This window comes from Buteo buteo, chromosome 13, assembly GCF_964188355.1.
Source record: "Buteo buteo chromosome 13, bButBut1.hap1.1, whole genome shotgun sequence".
Lineage (NCBI taxonomy): Eukaryota > Metazoa > Chordata > Aves > Accipitriformes > Accipitridae > Buteo > Buteo buteo.
Genome location: NC_134183.1, coordinates 30,523,434 through 30,550,429, shown reverse-complemented (window position 1 = coordinate 30,550,429; position 26,996 = coordinate 30,523,434). Strand labels below are relative to the sequence as shown.

General features: G+C 36.0%; 1 protein-coding gene across 11 annotated transcripts in view; it reads left to right on the top strand.

The window, feature by feature from the left end:
• Positions 1–26,996, top strand: part of ZNF280D (zinc finger protein 280D) — a 57,109-nt gene that overhangs the window by 11,610 nt on the left and 18,503 nt on the right. For 5 of the 11 annotated variants that reach the window (XM_075045348.1, XM_075045347.1, XM_075045349.1 and 2 more), the window contains 14 exons: positions 4,277–4,394; positions 8,835–9,002; positions 9,712–9,816; positions 11,529–11,638; positions 13,369–13,598; positions 16,035–16,192; positions 16,628–16,728; positions 16,824–16,970; positions 17,583–17,717; positions 19,290–19,534; positions 20,713–20,853; positions 22,512–22,574; positions 23,159–23,277; positions 23,469–23,505. In XM_075045348.1, the coding sequence (XP_074901449.1) occupies positions 4,277–4,394; positions 8,835–9,002; positions 9,712–9,816; positions 11,529–11,638; positions 13,369–13,598; positions 16,035–16,192; positions 16,628–16,728; positions 16,824–16,970; positions 17,583–17,717; positions 19,290–19,534; positions 20,713–20,853; positions 22,512–22,574; positions 23,159–23,277; positions 23,469–23,505 (1,877 nt within the window). Of the gene's footprint in view, positions 1–4,276; positions 4,395–8,834; positions 9,003–9,711; positions 9,817–11,528; positions 11,639–13,368; positions 13,599–16,034; positions 16,193–16,627; positions 16,729–16,823; positions 16,971–17,582; positions 17,718–19,289; positions 19,535–20,712; positions 20,854–22,511; positions 22,575–23,158; positions 23,278–23,468; positions 23,506–26,443; positions 26,542–26,996 lie in introns of all 11 variants that reach the window. The other 6 variants (XR_012652816.1, XR_012652815.1, XM_075045351.1 and 3 more) reach the window with 3 other exon arrangements.

The window sequence follows — 26,996 nt, the reverse complement described above, 5'->3', positions numbered from 1 at the left end:
ACTGAGACAGTGATTTCCTTTAAAGACACTGTGCACACAGCGCTTCTTTTTGTGAGAGTTCTTTCACATTCATCGAGTTTACTTTCAACAGGAGTGTCACAGATGAGACTTTAGTTAAGTTTTACAGTCTTACTTTGCCAAAATGTGCAGGTTGTTGCTCTTCCCTGGCAGAGTAGAGGAACACCTGTTTGAAGAAGTTGCAGCCTGAAATAGGACTTTCAAGGTACACAGCATGGAAAAGGATCTCTAACCATGTATTTATCAGTTCTGTCTATTCCAAGTTAGACTGACATGCTCTACAAAGCAGTGCATCATTTTCTGTGATATCCAGTGCATACATATTCTATGGTCTCTTAAAACTTCTATGATTGAAATTATTATATAGTTTCTTTACAGTGTTGACATTTTGATCATGGCTTTCATGAGCTCTTAACTTTTTTCAGTTATCCAAAATGTAACATCCTATTCTTTGGATGTTAAGAAATTCTTGAGTACCTTGAGGAAGATTTTCCTGGTTTTTTTTTCTTGCTTAAGACATTGTGAAAGTGAATCTTCCATCTCTTCAACTTAACTTTTCTAGATTCAGAACTGTATTTCCAATTTCAGCCTTACCTAGAATAATTTGTTTTCTTGCGTTTGTATTGTTCCTGCCACTTGATTATGTTATACTTTCTATGGGGAAAGAGGATTGTTTGGTATGCTTTATTTTTTTAGGGGGGTGCTATAGTTTAGTGTCTTGGGCAAAGTTCTGTGATTTTTAATATCACTCCTGCCACATTGTCATTTGTTTTTCTTAGTGTCATATGTATAGTAACTATATTTTGGTTCATGTCCTTGGTTTGAATTGTCTTCATTCAAGAGCTCCTTAGTTTTTTTGGATTATTTCCCCCACCCCCCACCCCCTCCTTTATCTAGTCTTTATTTCACTTGGGGCCACTGTTTTATATTGACGATTTTTCTGCATTGGGCATTCTGTGACATTTTTGTTCACACATCTTCTGTTTTTTCCCAATTTGATTCTTCCTGAGTGGCAAGGGCTTCAAATAAGTTTTTCTGGGAAATATTTAATGTTTGGATCTTCAGGTTCCAGGTGAACCTTACCTTTGAAATTAAAGTATTGTGATGTGAAGATGACTGAGGTATGACTAGACACTGTGTCAGGACTCCTTTTTAGCTGAACATCCTTCAGAGTGCCTTTGCATTCTTTATATGGTGCAATATTTTTTAATCTCAGGATGTCAAAGTTTTTTCTGTGCAAACTGATTGCTTTTGACCACCAGCTGGGTTGAAACACATATTTCCTCCTTTTCATAACATATAGGTCTATAATTTACCTTTTGTCAATGTTTGGTATTCCAGTTTTATTACTGAAATGCCTCTTTCCAATCACAGGCTTGATTCACTGACTTCCTGTAAAAATCTAGTTTTTGTTTTCTTGTTACTGCACTACGTTAATGCAGTTCCAGAAATTCTGAGTTGAATTTGGCTTCAGTCATACTGTTTACAGCAATTCCAATTCAGTCAGAGCTACTGCTGTTGTATATGATAGCATAGGGCTATCCTCTTCTTCAAGAAAAATTTATTCTTAGCAGTGAAGATTTTCTATAATTCAGTGCTCAGAATACTCTCCAGTAAGACCCAGCCAATTCTGTCCATATCTTCCCCTACTTAATAGGCACTTTCCTCAGTCTGAATGTGATCCAGGTTCCACTTGTTCCTAGTTGATTTTGGGAGAGCAAAGGTCCAATACCATGCATTGTAATTTCTTTGTGTGGATCTGGTTACCAATTATCATGTTGGTTTCCACAGGAAATCTAGGATGCACAGTATGAACCCAGTATTTTCACTAGTTGCTTGGAAAGCTAAGAGTGGTGGTGGATTATTTTTCTTCACTTGAGCCCTAGGAACTTAATTTATAAAGGTGTTGGGTTTTGTCTTTCTGCATGTGAGAGCACCTGTACCATGTTAGGTTGATTATTTTTTTATTTTTTTTTACATCGATGCGGTAAAGCTGTTCTGTTTTTTTCTTTAAAACATTTTTGCCTTTTAAAGCATGGGGGAAGATACTGCTTTTTTTCTGTATGTAAAATGACAGAGCCAAATTGTATGTAAAGAATAATTGTAAACAGAAAAGGACATTTTGAAAATTATGAGACTTTGCATTTCCAGGATGTCTGTTTTAACTTTTTTGCTCACCAAATAGATTTAGTGTATACTAGAGAGATGTACACATGCCATCAAAATATCCAGGCTATTATTTTGAAGAAAGTTAAAAAGTTAGCAGCACATAAAAATGAACAAACCACAGAGTAGTAAGAGAAGGAGATTTTGTGTGTAGCTATTGGTCATATTTCAAATGTACTGGTGTGCGTAGACCTCCACACTTAAGAGCCTACCACAGGCATACCACCTGAGCATTAGTTGGGCTTGAAGTGGCGTTTGCAGGCTAAGCTTCTTCGCTTGTAATTTCACTGGCTAGCCTGAAACCATTGTGGTTACAGTAACACCTGCTCTCTTGTGGCTGCAGCTCATGTAGCTGTTACTTGTAACAAAAGAGCAGAGAAATTTAGTAACTATTTCCACTACTACTCCTGAACATTTGTTTAATTTGGTTAGATTGGATGAGGTCACTCACCAGAGGAGAGAATGGCTCTTCGTTATCATTAAGGTCCTGCAGGGTCTTCATTTAGGAGATGTACAACAAAAGGGCAGGACAGGGAGAAGCATCTTTTTTTTTTTTTTTCCCCCCCCAAATCTTTTCTGGTACTTAGGAGTCCTAAAATAGATTATCATACCTGTATGTGTACTTGTGCACTTCTTTAGCCTTTCCATCAAGTTGAGTCATCATGATGGTAGTTAAAAATGTGATAACTTCCACAAGGATGTTTTCAAATAAGTAGCACAGTTGTGAATGGGAAGCATTTTACGAGATTGATCTTTACAGTAAAAAGTATTTTGGCCTTTGTCTCATGGATACACTAATGACAAAGTCTGTGTATGTTTTGGGTGATATTTTATTATTATTATTATTTCTAGGAAAATGGAGCTACTTTTGTCAAGTTTTTTGTTTCACAGTACAGTTTGATGAAGTGCAACCAGTTGAATTATTTCAGAGTAGAAGGATCAAGTGCCAGTATTTTGCCATTCATTCCTTAATGTTGAAATTAAACCTAACTCTATTGTAAGGTTTTCCTTAACTCCTTATTGCTATTGCTGAAAATATTTCATGTTTCAGATTGATTGTGTTGGGGTGAATGGCATATTAAGATGTGAGCAATATTGATGAATCTTGGAAAGTGTGTTTCTCCTACCTTGCCCCCGAACCTTGAATATCTGTAAAGAGAACTAAATTTTATGTTTCTTTTCCTTCCAAATGTAATCTATTAAGTGATCAGTGAAGGTGTTTAGTTTTAACAGTTTCCAGTGTTGGAACCAAGAAATGTAGACTATTTCATTTTTTAGGTTATATGTAGTACTAAAGGGCAAACCTTTTAAACTGAAGGGTAAGAAAATACCTGTACTTGGAGATGCTCAAAACTTAATGTAACAAAGCACTGAGAAACATGAACCAACTCTTAGGTTAGCTGTGCTTTGAAAAGAGAGTCTGATTGTATTATTTCCAGAAGTTCTTATGAAATTACTCTACATAAAAGAAAAAAAGCCCTTAGTTATATCATAAATGAGTGCCATTCCCAGTCAACATGCTATAGATACACTTTTACTTTCATAAAATTTGACCACTTAGCAGAATTTGATTGATTTGATATCATCTTGCTTTGAGAAGCTTCTGCTTGCTGCAAGTTTGTGCTACTTTTGAGTTCTGTTTTCTGATCTTTTACAAGGCAGCTAGCTGTTACACATGAGTAACAGGCAGATGCCTGAGTTTGGGTTGAAGGAAGAAAGTAGTAGAGTTTTTTGAAAAACAATTGAAGTATAATTTGAATCATCATCAGACTTTTGAACAAAAGCAGTTACAATTAGCAATTCAAACAGGTTTAGTAATATTTCATAAAATGGACTTTCCTAGGTCTTATGGTTGTTTTTACTATTCTGATACACAGCTATGAATAAATTAACAACCACTGATGAGAGTTGCAAACTTATTAAAATGTCGAAAGAAACTATTCTGGGGAGATTGTAATTAACTTGATTTACAGCTGAGTACTTAAGAGTACTTTTAAGCAATCATATGTTTTTAAAATAAACCCTTTGAAGCCTGCAAGTAAAAAAATGTTAAACCTCAAATTTCTTTTCCCTCTTGAAAATATCTTATTAGGATTATATTATGGATTCTCCACCAGCTGCACCAGATAATACATCTGGTATACTGTTTGGTGTGAGACAGAACTCGGGAGTTCCACAGTACGAGACTGGGCCAGCAGTGAATGTAACAGGTGGGTATAACTGTAGTAGTTGGTAAGAGAAAGAAACAGCCTAATGTAATTTAACTGTAGTGCAGATCTTTGGCTTATAACATTAAATAGGATTTCTAGAACATAGTATAGCTACTTTTTTCTTCCCCCTGTACATAACACTGTATAATGTTTAATGAAATAAACTTTGGAGCCTTGTGTTGTCAGACTTTGCTTTTCAGCACATTAGACTGACTGTAATATCAACTGATGTCGTCTTAAAATCCTCATTTAGATGGAAAAAAGTATTGCCAGATCCACTGTAATTTTTTTGACCGCTAAAGGCTCTTTTTTCAGTATATCCAGCACTCTTTGACTAGCATGAATAGGAATAACTTAGCAAGAGAGGAGCTGCGGACAGTACCAGAAGAACTTTTTGAGTCTGCTGGGTGGGTTCCCTGTGTTGATGATCTTGGTTTCCTGACTGCTATATATAGGAGTTGGAGTAGATGGGATCAAAAGGATCCTGTCTGAAAAGGAGGGGAAAGGGAAAGAGTACATAGTTTGACAACTAAAATTTTTTTTTCAACTAGCTAAATTGTGTTTCAGCAGAAACTATTTAACCTATTTAAAAACAAACCAGAAAGCACCTTCTTTTGTGTCACAGCAGATAAAGTAGATCTGAAACATGCAGTGTGTTCAATCTTAAACAGGCTATAACTTGGGACTTCCCTTCTCTTTTATGAAGGATTGTACTTCTGTAATAACTGACCAGAATCCTGTCATTCAGTCTATAAGTTGCAGATGACAATCACTTCTGATTCTTCCATGAAGTAACAGCTTATGTCAATGAATGGCCCAGCCGGTCATACTAACAAGTTATGTAGAACAGAGTTATTGCTAGTTTATTCTGCTTGATGTGATGATTTTGCATCTCTAGTTTAGGCTCTAGTTTCACTCTGGATACTTATCAATGAAGGTTTGGTAGTTTATTTACTTGCATGTGTCCAACTATTCTGTGATCTCATTCTTGTCTTACTGGGTTAAATAGCTTTTTGTGAAGTAAGCAAAGGTTATATTTCTTGCAAGGTTCAGTATTCCAGCCCTTGTTCTTCAAAGAACAGGTATTGAAGTGTAATTCTTTGTCGGTTTGGTTTGGGGTTTTGGGGTTTTTTTTGTTTTTTAATTTAGGAGACCTGCTTGCATATTTAAAAATTACTTGTATTAGTCTCTTATCGAGAAAAATGAAATACTTAAAAGCATCAAGGACTGTAATTCAAAGCATCTTAAATATACCATACTTAGTCTATGTTTATTTCTGTGAGGTGGCAATAGGATTTAGAAATTGAAAGGAAAGGTTTATAATTGTGGGTTGAAACACAAATATGATACAGAAGGCAAATTTAAGATACATTTCACTTCATAACGAGGAAGCATCGGCGTATTTTGTGGTTTGGCTTGCATGGTGAGGTCACATAACAGCTTATGTTCGTGTTGCTCCTATGTGCCGATGCCTACTTGCCTATGTTGGTGCTATGTTTACTCTAATACATGTGTAGCACTGTGGGCACAAGACATTCTGGAATATGGTATTTCAAAGCAGAATCCTTTTGGGAACTGTCCTGTGATACTCTGCAGGACAATTTAACTTCTGTATGTGGATCATTAAAGACATTTTTTAGCTCAATATAGCATAAATATTTATTTCTGAGGTCTAAGCAGGGAAATGACAGGCCGCTAATTGACACTAACCAACTATTTTGTTAGGTTGCTAAATAGGTGGTGGTGTTAAGTTAAACAGCATTGGTAACTTATCTGCAGGTTGGATGGGCACCAGGGATGTATGTAAAACTGTAGCTTGCTTTCCGAGAATATTTTGAGATCATTCTCCCACAAACTTTACCCACTTGGGGGAACCAGAAAATGCCATAACCAATAGAAAAACTGTTCTGTTGTATTTAGGAGTTGACTGGACTGTATACATGCATTCATAGCACTAGATTAATGGGAGATGTTGGTGAGGGACAATGCAATAGAGGCCTGAAACAATTTGGCTTTCATGTTCCCATTCTGTTAATTTGATCTGACTGTTACCAGAGTACATTTGATGCTTTTATTCTAGGTTACCATTTCTAATGTCTTTTGCCATCTTTCATAAAATCAGGCCCAGCCAGCACAGATGCACATAACAGTGTTAAGGATTTTACAGTAGGGTTGCGTGTTTAGAAACCTCTCAGCAAGGTGATACTGCATCCAGTATACTTTGCTCTTTCCTGCAATCATTTTAGGTATTGTACACAATAATACTGTGTGTATGAGTCTAGCCAACTGTTTTGTAATAGCTACAAAATATTTACAAAAATATTCACTAATAGCATGAAGTGAAGGTAATAGACTCCTGAGCAGCCTGAAAACCAGACAAGAATTGTTTGACTGCTGCTTTTCTCTGCTGTCTTGAGTACCTGGGGTCCCTGACAGTTTCAGCTGTGTGGTCTGCTGGGTAGAGGACTGAACAAACTAGTCTGGAACATGGGTGATCCAAGGAATTTTTGTGTCCATGCAGCAGCTGAGAGAGGCCCTTTGAAAAGAAGAATCAATCTGATTTTATACCAGCTAAATATTAAATGATACTTGGAATTGGTTTGATTATATCTCAAAATAGGCTTAAAGGTTTTTTTAAATGAACAAAAAGCAGATTTCAAAGGCAAATCTGCGTAGATTCTCCTATTATTATTATAGTTCTTCTAAAAGAGGGAATTTAATTAGATCAGAGTTGTATAAACTGAGTTAAGAATGCTCACCTTTTATAAATATATAAAAGTCTTCAAATTTTTTTGGTCACTGATGTGTCAAGCTTTTTTAATTGAAATTGTTACCGATTTTGTTAACATGTAAAAGTAGTCCTTTTTTCCAAATCAGGTTTTCTACAGTAAAATAAAATACTTCACTGAAGATTCTTTTAAAATCAGTCAGACCTTCTGTCTTTTCCCTGGCCCTCATTACACAGCTACACGTAATTAAATATACAGCAGCAGTTCCTGCTGTAGGTTGATGGCCTGATGCTCAAATAGCCTCTATGATACAGAAGAATGCTAAAGTCATGCCAGCTCTATGGAAGCCTTTGGCTCATCGAGACACATGTGTCAATATAACCAGCTCACATGTGTAACAGTGCAAGTATAAGTAAATTTAAAAACCCTAGGGAAGTGGTAGTATCTAATGAATAACCTGTTTATTTTGTGAATGTATTAATTACCTTAGGCAAACAAAGCAGAGACATTTCAGCTTAATGTGTTCATTTATGTCAGAAAGGAAAGGTGTGCTACAAAGGAGAACATTAGGATGATTAAATACGTATATAGCAGTGAATTATGTTTTCCTGTATACGAGGCATAGTGTGGTAAGTTCTCCAAGATGTTCAAATGTGAGTATTCCCTGCTGGGAGTCTTTGCCTCTGTGGAATGAATGAGGGGACTATCCAGACTGCTAGGTGTAGATAGTTATCACTGAGTAAACACAACTTGGAGGTGGGAGGGGGGTGCTTTTATTTATTCTGAGAAGTTGATTAATTTTATGTAACACAAGTTAGCTCTGGTTGTTGAGAAGACTTTTAAAGATACTAATTCAGTTTCTTGTTACACCCAAGGAAATCATTGGAGCAGCTAGACCATTGGGAGGGGCATGAACAAGAATGTCCTTAGTTCAGATCATTGTGTCTGGAACTGAAGTCTGGTCCTTGTCATAGTTTATGACAGTCTTAAGGCTATTTGCAGTCTGTGAGAGATTTACAAGGCCTGTGCTGGCACTTCAGACTTATTGGTACTCTTTCAGGTCTACTTGAGGACTGATCTCTGTATTGAGATTACATCGTCAAGGGTAATCTTACAGAGACATGGGCTTCAGGACAAGATGGAGCCAAGTACTGATGGGCATATTTATCAGGCACTGAACCTCTGAATTTCCGAGTTAATTTTTAGTGATTTTCTTTTTTTAGAAGAAATACTGCAAACAATAAGTCAATCAACTGTTCTGAAGAGCAAATAGGTATGCTGTGATCAGTCACTAGAAGTTACAACACTGTTTTCATTTTTCATCAGAAGGGCAGAGGCTGTTCCAAATAGTGGGCATTGCAGAAACTAGCTCCTTAGCTTAACTGTATTTCTCTGAACTCGCCTTTTCTCGGATTAGTGTGGGTCAAGATGTGAAAAGTAGGCCAAATAAACTCAGGTAGTCAGAGTGTGATTTACTGGGTTTCAGGGATGGGTCTGTGTCTCTTTGCATTTACCCTGTTCTCCACTACTGGCCTTAGAAATTCAGTCTGAGTTGGATGTTGCTTTCTTAACTTCTGTATGGCTTACTATTTTAGGGAAATCTTAGCTGCTTTATGTAGACTTTACATATCCTTTAAAGTGTAGGCATCACTAATGTGTTCATAATATACTATGGAAAAAAACTGAGGTTCTTTAATTTAAACCACTGTAGGTCTCAATGAGAGTGTTTTTGTATCTAAGCGTCCTGCTACTTCTGATGGCAACAGTGTAACTCCAAAAAAGGCCAAGCCTAATGAGGTTGGTGCTGGAAGCAATTCAGCTGTTTCACCTACAGTTAACTCTCCAACAGTAACACCATCACAAAATGTATCTTCAAAAGGTAGGGTAGATCAAATGGTCTAGCTCTCAATCCATGCATCGGTTTCATGGAAAAAGCTAGTGCTCTTGTAATGTTTAAGTTGATTGGTATTATTAATGCTATTAAGGCAATGTAAATAAGTAACTCTTCTTATGCCTTAAAATAAGAAAAACCTTTCTATGCAAGGATTTACATACCTTTACAAATTAATACACCATAGGTTATTACCTATTCAAATTTTAGACCTTTGTTATTTAGTAGGTACGTTTGAATTCTGTAAAGCAATGATTAGTTAAGTTGTTTAGTGGCCGTGAAGACAGATGATCAAAACAAATGCCTCGACCTCATACTCTCAGTTCAGATTTTCTATTTCAAAGAACTGAATAGAGAGTTGAAACTTTAAAAAGCAACTAACCAGAAAATCAAGATTGAAAGAATTCTGTGACTGCTGAATTTATCAACTAATTCTGAGTAGGTAAAAGGAAGAAAAAAAATTATTGTAGGAATGTCAGGCAAGGCAGGAAGGACTCAGATTGTGGAATCTCCAGTGTTGGAGATATTCAGAAGTTGACTGGACATGGCTCTGAGCATCCTGATAAGGTTAGACTTGCTTTGAGTGGGAGGCTGGACAAAAACACCTTGACAGGTCCAACAAATTATTCTGTGATTCTGTATTTTGACTAACTATTGCAAAGTGTGTTTTGCAGTTCCCCCCTTTCTTTTGCAGCAGTGTTTTTGACACAGTTTAAAATAGCAGTTGGAAAGGACGAGGGGGATTTAAGCTTCAAAGAGAGGATGTTCTTTGAAAGACCTTCCCCTGCCTACAAGAAGAGAGGTAGTCTGTTTCAGTGTATTAATAATTAGGTGCATTTTCCTCCTGAGCCAAAAGGTGCTTTCCAGCTGATTGTAGTGGACGAAGATTTACTCTTGACTTTGAGATATTTCCAATCACATACTCTCTCCTATAATGTTAAAATGAGGAGCTACCTACAGTGTGATTCTGTTGTTTGGAATCATTTCATATTGGGGGTTTTTTTGCATGTCTTGTTTGCAGCTTGTTCGCTATCAGACTCTTCCCCAGCAACCAGAAGGAAGTGGCTATAACATGGCATATTGCAGCAAAAAATTTTCCTCCACCCTGTGTTGGGTAAAACGTATTGTGTTGCAGCCTAAAATACAGAAAAGATAACCGGGGAATCTTAATAAATGTAGTAACAAGTAGATCATATTCCCTGAGAACCTTATTTTTATGAGTTTGTCTCTAACATGCTAGCATAGCAATTTCTAATCTGTCACAGAATCCAGCACTGAAGCACTGCAGAACACAAGATCTTGCTGCAGAACCTGTTTTCTTTCAACTCAGCTTGCACTTAGCTATGATGTGTCAAAGTGTTTTAGAAACCATAATAGTAAAGACTTGCAGCAATGTTTTGCAGTACATCTCTTGCATGGCCATCCACTCATGTGAAGGACTTTCTGCTTAATTATGATTCTTAGCAATACTGTTACCTCCAAGGAAAAATACTGTTTGATTCATGTCTATCTCATGGACTATGCAAGACTATTTTTGTGAAAAAATGTATAATACTGTTGCATGGTCATCTCAATTCATACACTTACTCATTCCCTTGTTATAAGGTGGATGTATTTGTATGTTTATTATATTTTTTCATAGCCCTGACAGGGTACAGTTGACTCTACAGTTGAGATGTTACTTAAAACTTTTCCTGTGTTTAACCTTCTTCTAAACTACTTGATCAGCTTGGAGTCCTCCAGATCTGTGAATGACTTGAGAATGCAAGAGAACTTCATCTGGAAAAGTAGCTCCTGCTCTGATGTTTTTTGGCAGTTTGGAGAAACCTGGAAGCCTGGGTTTATTCATTAAAGTTTAAGCTAATACAAAGCTTTTTTGGTTTTGTTTTTGCTCAAAAGGTATTAATCATTTTATGTTGATAAGAGAAATACTATTTCCTTTCACTACTGGGAGTAATTATTTAGAGGATTTACTCTCCAGGTTCTCCAAAGACACCTTTGCTCAACAGGAATGATGCATCTGAATAGGCCTAGGTTCCAACAACTGTCTGGAGGGAAATATTCTCATCATTGAGAACCATATGGTGAAATTCTTCCCCAAACCAGTTATCTGAATCCTATTGTGATGATGATCAGGTCATGGCATGAAACAAGTTTTACAAGTTCATTTGAGAATTAAAGTTCTTAAAAACATCAAAAATCCATCCTATCCGGGGGGTGGTGGTTCACAGAATTAATGCTTTGTCTCTATCATGCTACCTTCACCCTCTCCCATTTTTTCCTGATTTGTTGTTAAGATTTTGTAAAAGTTGTTTATAGGCCTATATAAAACAGAACAAACTCAAACTCAGTTTGGAAAAAAGGAAGGGTAGTTAAAAGATGGTTGTAAAACCTTGCTTATGGTTACTACAGCTAATAGTTTTCATTTGAAATGACATTTTTCTAGAATAACTAATAATAAATCGAGTATTCTGCTTGTGAATTCTGAATCTTAACGTATTTCAAATTTTACAGGTACAAATGCTGCATCAAGCACCATTAAAAATGGAGGACCTTTTCCACGAGCTTGTCCAAAGTGCAATATTCATTTCAATCTTATGGATCCTCTAAAAAATCATATGAAGGTAAAATCTTTTGGGGCTGGTAGACATTATAAAAAACTTATGTGGGCTTCTGTTTGGTTATGAAAGAGTGCCATGTTTTGATATAAAGATAGTCTGGCTTCTGCCTATGATCAAGCAGAGCCCAAATGCTCAATGTCTTGCAGTCGTGGCGAGGAAAAATGGAGTAGGGAGCTCTAAATCTTGCCACTTTTTGCCTTATTTTTCCAATTAATTGAGGCAAGTTTGCTGTCTCTGTATGATTTCTCTCTGCCACAGCTGTGACTTTTTGAACCATTGGCCAGATTCAGGTTAATTTGATGAAGGTAAGTGCCTATGATAATAGGCAGCCAGTTGACCCACATCTGTGTTAGATTGCTACTGAGACAAAGATGACAGTGTAAACTTACCTTTTCATCTTGATATGTCACTTAGTAGCTAAAAAAGTTGTTAAGCTGAGTGGAAAAACTTAATTTGTAGTTCATACTTAAACACTGTGAGAAACAAAGCTTTCAGAAACTAAGCATCACTTAGTCTGCTTATGAAACTACTTGTTATTGGTTCTGGTTACATTGTTTCCTGGAAAATATTTGTTATTATTTGGGGAAGATTCATGCAGTTCTCAGGCATATGTATTCCATTTCAGGGGGCAGAGAAATGGTGTTGCACTCTATATACAATGTGTATAACCCATGCAAAAGGGAGCATGAACTACTGTGTAATAGAAAACTGTGAGGCTCTGAGTTACTGTTAACACAGATCACTCTGATCTACTGGGCTTAAGATACCCTAAATAGTAGTTACTGTGCTCTTCAGCTTCAAAATACAATTAAGAAACATACATAACAGTGGAAAAATATCAAGGGTTTTATCCTTCTAATCATTATTTGTAGAGAATAGCTTTTGCACTCTCTACATCAACTGAATGAAAGAGCCATTGAAGGAGTGGGTTTGCTTAGTATTATTTAATTAAATTTTTAGTTAAACTGTATGGGATAAATATACTGAGTTACACCTCCACAGTAGAAAATGAACTCCTAGCAGGCTTATAGAAAGTAGTCTGGCACAATATAAACCATTATCCAGCAGGAGAAAGATCTGTCCTCTGAAACGCTCTAATTTTGCTCACTGTTGGAAACTTCATAGCATCTTCTGTATGAAGTACTTCATACTTTTTAAGTGTTATGTTTCATAGTATAGTTATTGGGTTAAGCATTCATTATGTACTCTTTGACATAAAGAAACTTGAACAATGTGTATTTTGTGACTTAGAATTTCTGAATTTTTCAGTAATGCTGGAAGGAACTTCTGCAGGTTTCAACATATGTCCTCCCCAAAGAAATAGAACATAAAAACTTTCCATTAAATTCTCAGTAAACTTACACTTGTCAGTAAAATACTTGCATAAAAGCTGCTTTTCTCTTTCTCATTATTAAACAAAGTAGATGTTTTTCTAATGAGTAAGGCAACACTGGTATTCTGATTCTAGCTTAAGTTTATCTTACATGAGCCTCTGAGAATAATACCTTTCCAGTTTTTATAATATATATAGTGTTTTATTACCTAAACACGACCTAAAGATCAGTTACTGTTCAAAATCCATATGTAAATATCAATAAAGTTGGTGTGTCAGAGAACTGAGCTTTGCATCTAGCTCTAGTTAGTGAGTGGCTTCAGTTTTTAAAATGCTGTTGTCATTGATGCAGTTTGGTAAGAGAGACTGATGCCTTTGTCTCTTCCCTGTTTCCATCCAGTATTGTTGTCCAGACATGGTAAATAACTTTTTCCTGGGAATGGCGAAAACAGAATGTGTGAGCACAACAAGCAAGACTGCTGAATCTGAGAAAGGAAAATTGATTATGTTAGTTAACGACTTTTATTATGGAAAACATGAAGGTGACACCCAGCAGATACAAAAGGAGCAAAAGACGCATACGACATTTAAGTGCTTCAGTTGTCTGAAAGTTCTTAAAAATAATATAAGGTATTTGAACTCACTTCCTTAGTTGTTTGTTAATCACTTACAGCCCGTAGCACTTAGTCTCATGCATTAAAAATTTGTCTCTCTGGAATAGAATTTTTTTTCTTATTGAAAACTAATAATATTGGGTGACTAAACAGAAATTGAATTAATTTTTACTATGCATGTATGGCCATGACTTAAACTTTTTACAGATTAGAGTACAAATTTTAATGGTGTCTAGCATAAACAGTAGAGTTTTAATGAGTGCAGTTGTAGGACTTTGGGGTTAGAAAGGGCAACACAAAGTATTTTAAAACTTGCCGTCTGGATTGATGGTGATATCAGTAGATGCGAGTGTTAATTCCCTTTAGGGATGCACAATGACTAATAGTTGGTGGTTTACTTATGTAACATCTGTTATTTTGATGGAATAATTTTACTTCTGAATGCTGCAAAAAACTTCAGTAAGCTGTTTTAATAGGTAGACAAGTTCATGTCATTGTTCCTTTGGAAGTTAAGGTCATTGAACTTTTTTATATGCATTCTTCAAGGGAAGCTGAAGTAGCAAAATGTAAAACTTAAAAATGGACTATTCTTTCAAAGGGCACAGTCTGCAAGTTAAAATGAACAGGTTTATGCTAACATTAGACCCATATTATTGAATAAAAGTTTCATGTAGTTAGAAGCATTAAATTTGCTATTAATCATTAAGTATGTGTAAATCCTAAGTAAAAGTGCCAGTAACTTGTCCCAAGCAGCTTGAAAATGTTGCATGTTGTTAGACTTCAAAAGAGTTTACTCTCGTGATTTTATAGTTCCTGTTAATTATGGCATTTCTTCCCTTGCAATTTATCTTTTTAAGAGCAATAAACAATGTTTGACATGGGCCAGGAGGTTTTTCTTCTGGTTTTGGATGCATAATACTTTTCAGATAAGCCTTTCTTGCAGTATCATGAAAAGTAGTCCACAGAAAGAGTACTTTATTAAGATACTGGGTTCATTTTAAAGAATATTTTTCTGGCACTGTTTTCTACTCAGCATTATATTGTGAGCTATTGGTGCTATGGTGCCTATGTGTTGCACAGCAAGTCATTACAAATGAGCACTTAATTTTTTCTTTGAACTTCTCTAGAGTCTACTTTCAGCCACACTGATTTTTGCTGTAACTTTGTAGCTGTATTCCATAGTTCTATAACTTCAGAATTTTTATTTCGAGGTATATTTTACACTTTTAACCATTTACAGTGGACAAAATAAATACATAGTATCTTTCTACTTCTAGTGGAAGTTTTCTGGACCTTAATTCAGAAAAGCACAAAGTGATGTGCAGCAAGTAATCCCCTGCTTCCTTTAAAAGATCTGTGGTTGAATACACCATTGAAATAATGTTAAGGCAACGTGCAGTACTAGTGTAAATTCCTTTCTTCTGCTTAGGTACTTGGATATCTTCAGTTAGCTCTTTTTTTTTTTTTTTTTGCTTTTTTTTCCTTTAAGCAACTGCATGATACTAGAAGCTTGAGCTCAAGAGACTATTCTCTTTGCTCGTTTGTTTTTTCCAATTCCAAGGTCACCACTTTGAGAACTACATTCCTTTTGTGAGTGTGACCTACATTTAATAGTTCCTCTGGCTGTTCTGAAATGAAGCACATTCAAAATAGAACAGTTTTTGAAGTTTAACAGTAGTGCGTTGTGCACTGTTTGTGCTGCCCCACTAGCAACTGTGACCTGCCAATGCTGTCATGGGTGCCTAGACTTCTCAGCCAGAATAGGTTCCTACTACAGATAAGTGGATATTAATGAGGAAAAGGTGGTAACTTGAAGCAGTAACATACCACCAAGCTTCTCTTACTCTTTTGGTTGTCAACTGCACAGTGGCATTCTTTGGTAATTGTCCTTCATAATTCAACTTCAGTCGTAAATGCTTTATACAAAGAAAGCTCTTGGAACCCTGCCAGTTTTGGATGGAGGTGGTTTCAGATAAAGCTGTAATGTCCTAATTGCAGATATGTTCTTGCTATTCAATAGTTTTCAGCAGAGCTAAAGTTACCCTTGTTTCAGAATGTGGCTTTGAGACTCTGATGGTGGTGAAGTGTGAACAGCTGAAATGTTTTGTTGTTGCCTTTGCTAATTTCCCTTTATTTCAAGGCAGGAATTTTGTCTAAGCAAACATGAAAAATGCAATACATTGCTTAGTCTTAGAACATGTTTCAGATATATTGCATGTTCTTTATAATAGTCAGGATTTCATTTTAAGCTTTGAAAGATGATTTCTGGCATAGCTTGCTTAACTTCCTTGGGTTTTTTTTTTCTAATGAACTTGTTCATTAGATTTTTTTGAAATTCAGAAGTCCTTACAAAGTAAAGTGTCTAAAGAATCCTGTACATCTTGCATGTGATACATCATGTATAGTAAATGTTAAAATGTAGGTTTTTGCACCTGTTTACTAACATTTAAAGGTTTATGAACCACATGAAGCATCATCTAGAGCTTGAGAAGCAGAGCAGTGAAAGTTGGGAAAGCCATACCACCTGCCAGCACTGTTACCGTCAGTTTCCCACCCCATTCCAGCTGCAGTGCCACATTGAAAGTACACACACGCCTTATGAGTCATCCAGTAAGTTGGATTGTATCACACTGAACCTTTTTGTGACCTAAAATCTTTAGATATTTCCTGACTTTTACTTTGCGGGTTTGTAACTTCAGAATAAAGCTGTTGTACTTTAAGAGTAATAATCTTGAGATTTAATATAGGAGCTGAGCACTCATTCAATTTATGTTAGAGCAGTGTGTGTGGAAAAAAAATATTTTGAAAAGCATTTTGGTTTGTTTTTTAATTGAAAGCTTGACTGCAAGAATTCATGTTGTTTAACAGCCTTGCACTCCTGGCTTCCTGAAATTGTACAGGGAATTTCTTCTGAAGAGTAGAATAATCGTTAGATCACTTTACCTTTATAGATATATACAGTTCACATATACACATGTATTACAATTTATCTACTTGTGACCCCAAATGAATTTTTACTTTTTTCTTGTTTTTTGCTTTTTCTAGCGATTTGTAAAATCTGTGAATTATCCTTTGAAACAGAGCAAGTTCTTTTGCAACATATGAAGGACAATCATAAGCCAGGTGAAATGCCGTATGTTTGCCAGGTATCTCAGAGTAACTGTTTTGTATTTAGATTACACCACCCCCCATCTTTACTGTCAATAAACTTTTAACAAGGAAGTCAAACTTTTTGTTTTAGGTATGCAACTACAGATCCTCAGCTTTTTCAGATGTAGAAACACATTTTAGAACAGTTCATGAAAATACAAAACATTTGCTATGCCCATTTTGTCTCAAAGTAATTAAAATCGGAGCACCGTATATGCATCATTACATGAGGCATCAGGTAAGCAGATATTTTCAATCCTTAATGCTAGAAAAATGCTAAATATATGTAATGAATCTCTCTGGGGAAAAAAAGCATAACTGATTTGTATGGTTGTTACTGGATAAGAATAGTTAATAAAATATGGTAGATGAATTATGACTGCTTATTTTGAAAAGTCTTTAAGGGAATTGTTAAGACTTTGTCATGTTTTTATGTGACAGCAGCTCCCTGTTTAAAAAAATCTCTGAATATCCTTCAGGGAATATCTCTGCTATTTGGTTTCTTCATGAAGTTGTAGTGATGTGTTCTGCTTTTCTTGAGATTACTAGCAAACCTTTCACTCAAAGGTTTCACTTCTCAAAGTAGAGAAAAAGATTATGACGTACTGTGTCATCTTGTAACTGGTAATCTGATTCCTCCTCCTCTTAGTAATGATATTGCTTTGCATTTTCAAGTATTTAAATATTCTGTCTTTAATTCCTACACAATATCTTGGCTTTGTACACTATTAGGAGTTTGTCCAGTTGATCTTTTAGAAACTGGATGACCATTGCTTGAGACAAGCTAGGGCTGGAGTTTTGTTTATCATGACATTCATGCTTACTATAGATTGTCTTCCATTTTTAAAAGAAAAAAGGAATATACCGTTGCACTAAGTGCAGACTGCAATTTTTGACATGCAAAGAAAAAATGGATCACAAGACTCAGCATCACCGAACATTTAGGAAACCCAAACAGTTAGAAGGATTGCCTCCTGGAACAAAGGTAAGTGTTAATACAGGAAAATTAGAGGGGACAAAGGAAAAAAATGTAGTGGTAGAGAAAGGGGTGAAATAGAAAGAAGCGCTTTTCTCATTTCTTTTCCAAAGCAGAGATTTTTTCTTTTCTTTTTTTCTTCCACCTCTAAAACTAAAACTCTAAAACATACTCCTGTTGCAAGAATTGCCAGGCAGGCGCAGTTTATGGTTTCTTCCTGGTGATCTGTGGCATTGCTCTGTCCCATTCTTCCATACATGTATATGCCAGTAGTCCAGTCAGTGCTGCTGCTTTCTTGAGCTGTTGGTTAATTTTTCTCCTCCCGTTTATCCTTTCTTGTGCTAGGAGAAAAGGAGATAGTCTGGATGTTGGTCTCGGGGGTCTGCATCATTTCTTGTGAAAGATTTTTCAACCTGTGGAAAGTCATGGCAAAAAATAATACAGAGTGCATAGACAATGTGTGCTTATAAACTGAGTTCACCAGGTCCTTTTTAGCTCCAGCATTTGAAGGGGAAAAAAACCCCACAATTTTCTGCTAAGTGTTTTATGAAGTAAACTTGGGTCCCTTCAGAACACTTAGGCTATCTTTAAATGATTCTTCCATTTTGAGAAGGAATCAGTTAGACTAAGAATTTCCTGTAGATTTCAGGACCTTTTCCCTACAGTTTTTTAATGAAGTGTGAAGATACCTGTCCTTTCAGTTGAAAGGAAGAAGAAAATTAACATTTTGATCAGCTCTTTACGGTTCATTTGCTGTAGAATCAGGAAGGAAAAATGACTGAAGTTCATGTTGATTGTGTTGCTTGGCAGAATGTAAAGCACTGATCCTCTATTCTGTGACAATACCTCAATTTTCTAAAGATTTCAGGGTCTTCATAATCTAATAAAAGCTTAGATTATGTTAGAATTTTGGTGTTAGTAGACCTTGACAGGATGTAGATGATGAGAATGAAATACTTGGAACCAGGTTTAGAAGATGAGGTGCTTCTAAACTATGAGTATGGGCAAGAAGTATAATTAGGAGTCATGCTGGAAATGAAAACCGGAGAACCAAATTTAAGAGCAAGACAAGGAAGTGCGATAATGCCAGATGAGAGGTCAGAAACCAGAATTAGTCCTTGGGGGTCTCGGATCAGGAGCAAAAATATCTGAAGGAAGTAGATTGGCTAATCGTAAGGCAACAAGACACAAGGCTTTTGTTAAATCCAGGCGTTGGTGGGATTGTTTGATATTCTTAGTAGTGTTAATTGGCCTGACCCTTCTGTTTCTTTTCCACAGCTACATTTTTTTGTTTTAAGCAAGCAGGATGTAGCCAGTTGCAGGTCTAAAGAGAGAGCAGTGTGTTTGGTCATGGCTAACTATTTCCACTAAAACAAGAGTTTTTTTAAGCATCCAATAGACTATTGAAGTTAGATTTACTCTAATCAACAGTACTTTGTATTTTTCAAAGCAGTCTACTGAAGAGTGTTTCTTATGCTATGATTTTTGTCCTAAAGTGGCTTAAACTTTGAGACAAATAGAAATGGGAACTTAGAAAGCTAAAATCTAAATAGAATTTTTTTTATAATTTCATACTTGTAGGTGACTATTCGAGCATCTGTTGGATCTCTTCAATCAGGATCATCAGCTACATCTTCTGTTAGTACAAGCAGTTCCACATTTCAGTTATCACCTAAAGCTAAAAATACAACCACTAAAAATCATAACAAATCTAATACAAATAAGTCAAAAGCAAAATCAAAACCAACTACATCAAAGAAGCAAAATGCATGGACCAACAGCAAAAAAAAAAAAGAAGTTACAAATACGGCATTGCATAACTTAAGGTAAAATATTAGCATTAAAAGTATCTTTAAGTATACTTTGAATATAAATAACTGATCATTTAATTACCTTTCAATAACTTCTAATACTGCAATACAGAAGATTTGACACTTCCATTTTGCAGAAAAAGCAGGTGCATAAACTTTTCACATACTGGTACTGTGATTATAATTCTGAATCTTCACTTACGGATTTTGGTGGTGGTAGACTACTTTATGATGGGAGAACAGATGTTTTGGAAATTTTTCTGTTCTAAACTTAGAGTTTTTCTATGCACAGAGCCACAGACTCTTGAGATACAGGCTCATTAGGCAGATTTATGTTTAAAAGTGACCTGTGGAGGGGAATACATCTGCCTGGGTGTTCTTTGCAAGTTTTCTTATGGAGGGAAAAGTATTTTCCTCGTTCAATTTTTTTTAAGGGTTTTATTTGAACCCATTATTTAAATGTCCTAGGACCTTAATTTGGGGAGCTACCAAAGAAAAAAAAAATCAAGAAAGTAAAAGCAAGCTGTTGGGAGAATGCTGTCCTTATATTTATGATTTACTGGGGTTTGCTATCCTTATATTGATAATTTAATGGATGTTTTATGGACTAGAATATAATTCCATTGGCTAAGATGAGTTAGCAGTTTTCTTTGTCAAAGATTGTAGATGTCTCCCTTCTGATAAGGTGCTAACACTCACAGTGTGTAGCTCTGAGACATCCAAAACCAGCCAGCAAAACTGGGGAAGACCAGGGTTATGTTCTTGCTTTGTAGGTATTTCAAAGCTTGTGGATAATATCGGGGAGGGCAAGAAAACCAAAGGCTTTTTCTCTGCATTGTGGTGCATGAAGCATTTCTTTGAAATCCTTCTCAAGTACATAGAGACAACAGCAGCAACTGAAGTTGAGGTTCTCATCTACTGCAGTATCTTGTTTCCAGGAGTGGCCAATAACAGATGCTTACATTAACTTTCAGTCTTTTATTGACGTCATAATGACAGAATAATTGAAGAAAAAAAGTGAAGTTTTCTTCATATGTGCTAACATAACCTATAATAAGTATTTAACTGATACATTTTTAAGTTCCTCATTTTTTCCCTAATGTAGGCAAGCTTGCTACTGACTTAAAGCAAAAAGTTTGAAATAGTTATCTCACCTTAAAGTGTTGATATTAACTTTTTCATATTACTGTTAGGTATCGTCTGGGAGCTCACAAATGCATTGAGTGTTACTCAGAAATAAAAGATTTTGCAAGCCATTTTCCTGCTTATGTCCACTGTAGCTTATGCAGATACAACACTAGCTGTAGCAAAGCCTATGTGAATCACATGATGAGGTAAGAACTTGAAATTTTCACTGGGTTATCAAATACTTCCTAAATTCATATGAGGTGTGTTAAGTGTTTCTTTTAGCTGAATTTTGAACTGGGTCATAGGACTGGCATGGAAATGTGTAAGGTTGGATTTCTATTTTGTAATGAGGACCTAAACCCCATGTTCTTGTTTTGCCTTAAAAATCCAGTGGTTCAGGCAGTGTTCTATCTTGTGCTTCAGAGTTTCTATGGCATCTTCCATAATTGTTTCAGCCAGACTTAACAAATAATGACTAATTGTTGGATGTTCTCTGGGTTTCAGAATGAATACCTCATCTGATTTTACAAGTGCTAAATGCATACAGCCACAGCTATTGCTAATGAAATCTGTGGTCAGAATACCATGTAAAGGATGTCTCAAATAGCATACTGAAGTGGATGCTTTTTCCTATACTACTTCTGGTCATCTGTAAAAATAATGTCTCATTTTGCAGGACATTTGTCACTGATTGTGAGGCAGTGTAGGATATTAGTGATGACAGCTGTAAAAAAGCCTGTTAAGAAAACAAATGTGTTAGTTTTCAGAGCAATAGAATTATACTGTGCAATAATTAGACACAGATCACGTAGCAGTGACAGTAAAACAAAATTTTGAAAACTTAGTTGTTAATCCTGCACCCTGAACAATACAGAAATGCAGTTGTCTTTTTAAATACATGTATATATAAAATGCCTTGGCATTTTTGAATGCTAGAATTCTTGAATTTGACCTACGTCTTTACAAGTTTTTGTTTATATTTTATACATGGACCTGTTCATACTAATTTCAATGCTTATGTAAGTCCTAGGCTGAAATAGTTTACATGGTTCTATGCCTATAACCTATTGGTTGCATGCTCTAAAAAAATAATAGAAATTAATGTGTTTAATTCTGATTGTACAAGAGAAAGTTTACTTCCAAAGGGGAGAGTTGTTGCCCTTGTTCTGGGTGTTGTCAAATTCAACCATGCAGTAAAGTAGCCAGCCTTTTGTCCTTTGTGTCCTTGATGTGCTAACGCTTCCCCTGCTTTGAGCCCTTGCAGCACCTATAGTCATCCAAAAAACACCTTTTTTGGGTTCGTGTAAGGAGCAAGGGCTGGTGAGGAGGAAGGCTGTTGGAGGGTGTTTCTTTGGTAGCAGCCCCTGTACTGAGCTGCTCACTTGTTGTTTCATATGAGAACACAGTGTTGGCACGTACTTAACCTGCATATGAGATAACTTACAGGTGGTCTGAGAATTTGATTTACCTCATTTAAAGCCATCCCTTTGGGAAGGGTGAGTTCAGCAAAGCTTCACTTCCTTTGTGGAGCACTGTATAGCTACAGCCATGGTGCTTCAAGAGTTAAACTGCTGATGAAAGCAATGTAACTATGTTCTTGCAGGGCTGTGCTGACCAAGTTAAGCCTTGCCCCTCCCAAACTCATTATTTACAAGAGAGCCAGTGTTTTAAACTAGAGCTGAGATTCACAAGCCTGTAGATTTTCATCAATTTAAAGTTTTAGAATAACGCAGGTCAGTAGTGGAGTCTTCTATTTTCATGCCCTGTCGTAAGCAAATTGCAGTACCACATACAGCGTAGGGGATATGTGGAATAATGTACTAAAAAAACCCTAGTGAAAGTGGTAATTTTTTCTTATATTTAGTTTTCACAGTGCTCGTCCAAGTAAAAGATTTTGGATCTATAAGAAGCATTCAGAAGAGCTACGGTAATTTGGCTTTTTTCAATTACATCATTATGTTTCTACTTTCTGATAGTGAACTGATTAGTTAAATGAGATTAGAGCCTCTTGAATTTCTAAGCTTCCACAATCTAGAAAGAGCAGGGAAATAAAAACATTAGCTCTTCCACTAGCAGTGTTCTGTTCAGTGACATGTATTTGTTATTTGCCCACATATATTCAATTCTTTCTTAACTCTGAGCAGTTTTAAAAAATATTTCTATTTCTTTATTTTGCAATTATTCATAATGTGCAAAATGGGGAGGGGATGAGGGGAAACAAAAAAAAGAAAGAAACAAAACCCACCAAAACCGAGAAACTCATGCTTTACAGATTAAGTTTCTGCCTGAAGTGGTGTTCTTTGTACTACATCCAGCATGGACATGCCCTGGTCAGATAGGGATTGCCAGTTGCAGTATAAAAAGTAAGAACATGGTTTTGTGGGTCATCTCATCTAAAGTTGCAGGAAATTTTATTTTTTTTTTTATAGTCTGACCAGTTGCTGTAAGTTAAGAAAACTTTTTTCACAGTCATGTTGTATTTATACTTCCTTTTTACTTTCTTTTCTCTAGAGGTGTGACTGTAGTGTGTCTTAACTGTGATTTCCTGACTGATGTTTCTGGCTTAGATAGCATGGCCACACATCTGAGTGAAAGCCACACTCATACTTGTCAAGTTATTATAGAGAAAGGTGAGTACATATAGTGTCTTTTTTATACAGTATAAATATATGAATACTTACATGTGAATGTCTCTGTGTTATTGCACTCCTTTTTTCAGTTGCATTATCATTATTTCTCTGTACTTCAATTTGAAAGTGAGTACTTCTGTATTTCCACATTTTAAAATATTTTTAATTAAATCCTTTATTTTTATTTTCAGTTTCTGTAGATATCCCAACTGCTGAACAAGTATCTGAGTAAGTTTTTGTTTTACTGCTTAATGTTTATTTCTATTAATGTAGTGACAGATGGGCAAAATTTGCACTTTGAACTTGGCTTTCTTTTGGATTTCATAGGATTAGAAATGTATAGATGAACATAGACCCTTACTTTACTAGTGCTTTTTGCTCTTACCACATCCACAATTACAAAAATGAGGAGATAAAATGATTACCTACTGCAGCCAAAATCAAAACCAAGTTTTTAAGTTTGGCCAAAGAGATATTAATTCTTGCAGTATTAGAACTTCTCAATCCTGACTTCTAAGTCTAGACATAGTGAGACTGTTATTTCAACTTGCTTTTAATACTAGCTTTATTAAATGAGCGGTTTGTGTTCTTTACATAATATTAATATGAATACAAAAAAAAAGTGACCTTAATTGAAGTAGGACAAATTAAGTCTTAGTCTTTTATAATTACTCAGAAATTATTTTCAAAATTATGTTATTTATATGACAAAGGTCTACTGGTTTGTATTAACTTCTTAATTCTGACTTCTGAAGAAAAAATATGAGGATTTTGGCTTTCAGTTTTTTTAAGGATTTGAAAAAGAACCTGCAGTATTGTGGAGATGTGTTGCAGGGTTTGCTTGGGGTTTTTTTAACCTTAGAAGAATCAGATGTGCCAAGCCATCCTTGATTATCCTGGAACAGTACCTGAGGCTTTACAGTGTAGCTTGTGAGCCTACTTATGCCTTAATTGAAGGTTCAGAGGTGTGTCAGTTGAATCAAACATTTGCATTCCCTCTAAACCATTTCAGAACACAGGAACAAAAATGGCAATTAGACTGTAAAGAAAGATATTTTAGAAGATGGAAGAAAATAGTTTAACCCTGATTCAACAGCAAGGTGTCATTGAGTCCATCTAGCTCATCACAGGATTCTAAAAGGTGTTAGACATTCTTATGCGTGATGAGAACTTTTCCAGCAGAGCAAGAAGTTCTTAGGCCTCTAAGCATAAATCAGCCTTCACTGAGTGTTGGAAATATCCCCAATAGGTTATTTCATAACTATTAAGTATTTTCTTTCTTAGTTTCCATAAAGTGGCCAGTAAGGGTGTGCTGGAATAATCTGTCATCCGACCCAAACATAGAAATGCTTTTCTTTGGCTATGAGTAATAGTAGAGCAAAATATATGCTATAAACTTCAAACCTCTATTAGTAACTGTTTAGCCTGTGATACAGTTGAATAAAACTGGTGGCCTGATGGGATGACTAATAGACATTATTAAAAAGAATTGAAGATATTCTGGCAGGAATGAACAGAAGGAAGTTAATTTGGGAAAGCATCCCAAAAAGCCATTTAAAAAAAAATGAAATTTCTATTGAAATTGGACAAAACACTGGAAAGAGTCATCTAGGAGGGTGATCTATATTCCCTTCATTAATCCAGGGTGGTTTGTGTCCTTTAACAGTTAAGATTTCAGTGAATCTCAAACAATGGAAAAATAAAGTGTTGAGCTGTGATACCTGTGAAAACTTCAGCTTTTCTACTTGGAGCTGGAATTAGGTGTTGGAAATTAATACTTGCTGAGCTATATGTAAGGAAAGGTTATGAATGTATTAATGGTGGGGAATGAGATACAGTTGTGGCAGGCCATTGTCAGTACTGCACAAGGATCTTGTTGTCTTGAATGTATTACAGAAATGTCATATGAAAATATTTAAGAATGTTGGATATATAAAGTATGTATTACTTAGAAACAAATGGGTGAGCACTGAAAAGATTTGAAGTGGAGTCAAGAATATGTGCAGGTTTGTTTCCGAAAACTGTTAAATTAGGACAGATGCAGATAGCCATTATTTCTGAGAGCTCTGATGTTGGCCAAAGATTAGTTACTGGTACTACATGAGGTGATATAATCTGTGATGGTGCTTTTTGAAACTGTCATGCTCATAGACTTCATTAATTTCAGTAAATCTCGTCCTGTTCCATATGCTAATTCTCTGACAAGTGATAGGGCAGGAGGAAACGGCCTCAAGTTGCACCAGGGACGGTTTAGATTGCATATTAGGAAAAATTTCTTCACCAAAGGGGTTGTCAAGCATTGGAACAGGCTGACCAGGGAAGTGGTTGAGTCACCATCCCTGGAGGTGTTTAAAAGATGTGTAGCTGTGGTGCTTAGGGACATGGTTCAGTAGTGGACTTGGCAGCACTAGGTTAACGGTTGGACTCGATGATCTTAAAGGTCTTTTCCAACCTAAACAATTCTATGATTCTATATCTTTGCTAAACCTAAGAGCATGAGTATACCTGTGTAGCAGATTTTTTTAATTCATTATTTGCAGTACAGAGTGCACATAAAAATGTTCATCTTTTTGTGGGATGGTTCATCATGGTACTCTGTGGTTTGCTTTGGAAGGAGCTGGCAGACAATATTCATAACTTTTGCTATGTAGTTTCTCAATGATCTATGAATGTTTCTTTCCATTCTTTGACCTATAATTCAATGAGGTATGACTTGTTTATGGGGCTCTTCAGAATCACTTCATCGTCAGAAACAATGACTCACAGTTACAATCTTGAATGCTTTTGGATCTTCTCTTGCATCTCTCAGATGGTATCTTTTGGTATCTTTTATTATACATCAAACTGTCTGTATGTGTTGTAAAACTCATCTTTATTGCTAATGACCAGACATGTTCGATGAGCTCTGTGTAGTGTTGATGAGACTGTCTTTGGACCAGAATCCTGCCATTAGTAATACAGATAACCTAGCTGGAGATGTTCCAGCAGGAATTGCTTTTTAAATTGTTACTCTACATAAAGTCGCCTTGTTTGTTTAGTGATCCACCTTGTGCTGAGGGAATAAGGCTTAATAACTATGCTGGTACTCTTCTAATGCTCAACTCTCTGCTTTGCGCAACAATTAACATATTTTTAAATGAACTGACAGCAGACATTTTTGTTGCAGGGGAGTTGAAAGTGAGCAGGTATCCTATACTGCCTTGGCTCACTGACACATCATTGTGGACCAGAAAATTGAACCCAGTCCAGCTTGGGATTATTTTGGTATGTAAGCGAACAAGGATCTGACCAGACCTTTTCCTTTTTCTTCATGCATTGAAGCTGTGGTATTCTCTTCTTGCATCTTTTAGGCAGCAGGTCTGGTCTTTTCTCCCAATATTGTAGTCTGGCAAAGGCCCTTCTGTGATAATGTTCTCTGCTTTGCAGCATTGACTTGCAGCTTTTTGGGGGCTATACTCCTTTGAAGAGAGGCTTACCAGGAGTTTCACTTATGTGATGCAGTGTTTCTTTGCTGCTCATTTGCAGTGTTTCTTTGCTGCTCAAGTCTATCAATATCATCCCAAGCTAGAGTAGTATGTAAATGATGACATATATGTGTTGACATCAAAGCCCATTTTGTTCTGAACTTGATCCTAGCTTCTGAAACTAAAGGGCTTTGTCGTTCTCTTTGGGTGTTCACTAAAACATGCAAGTCGTGATCTATTTAATATTCAAGTAAG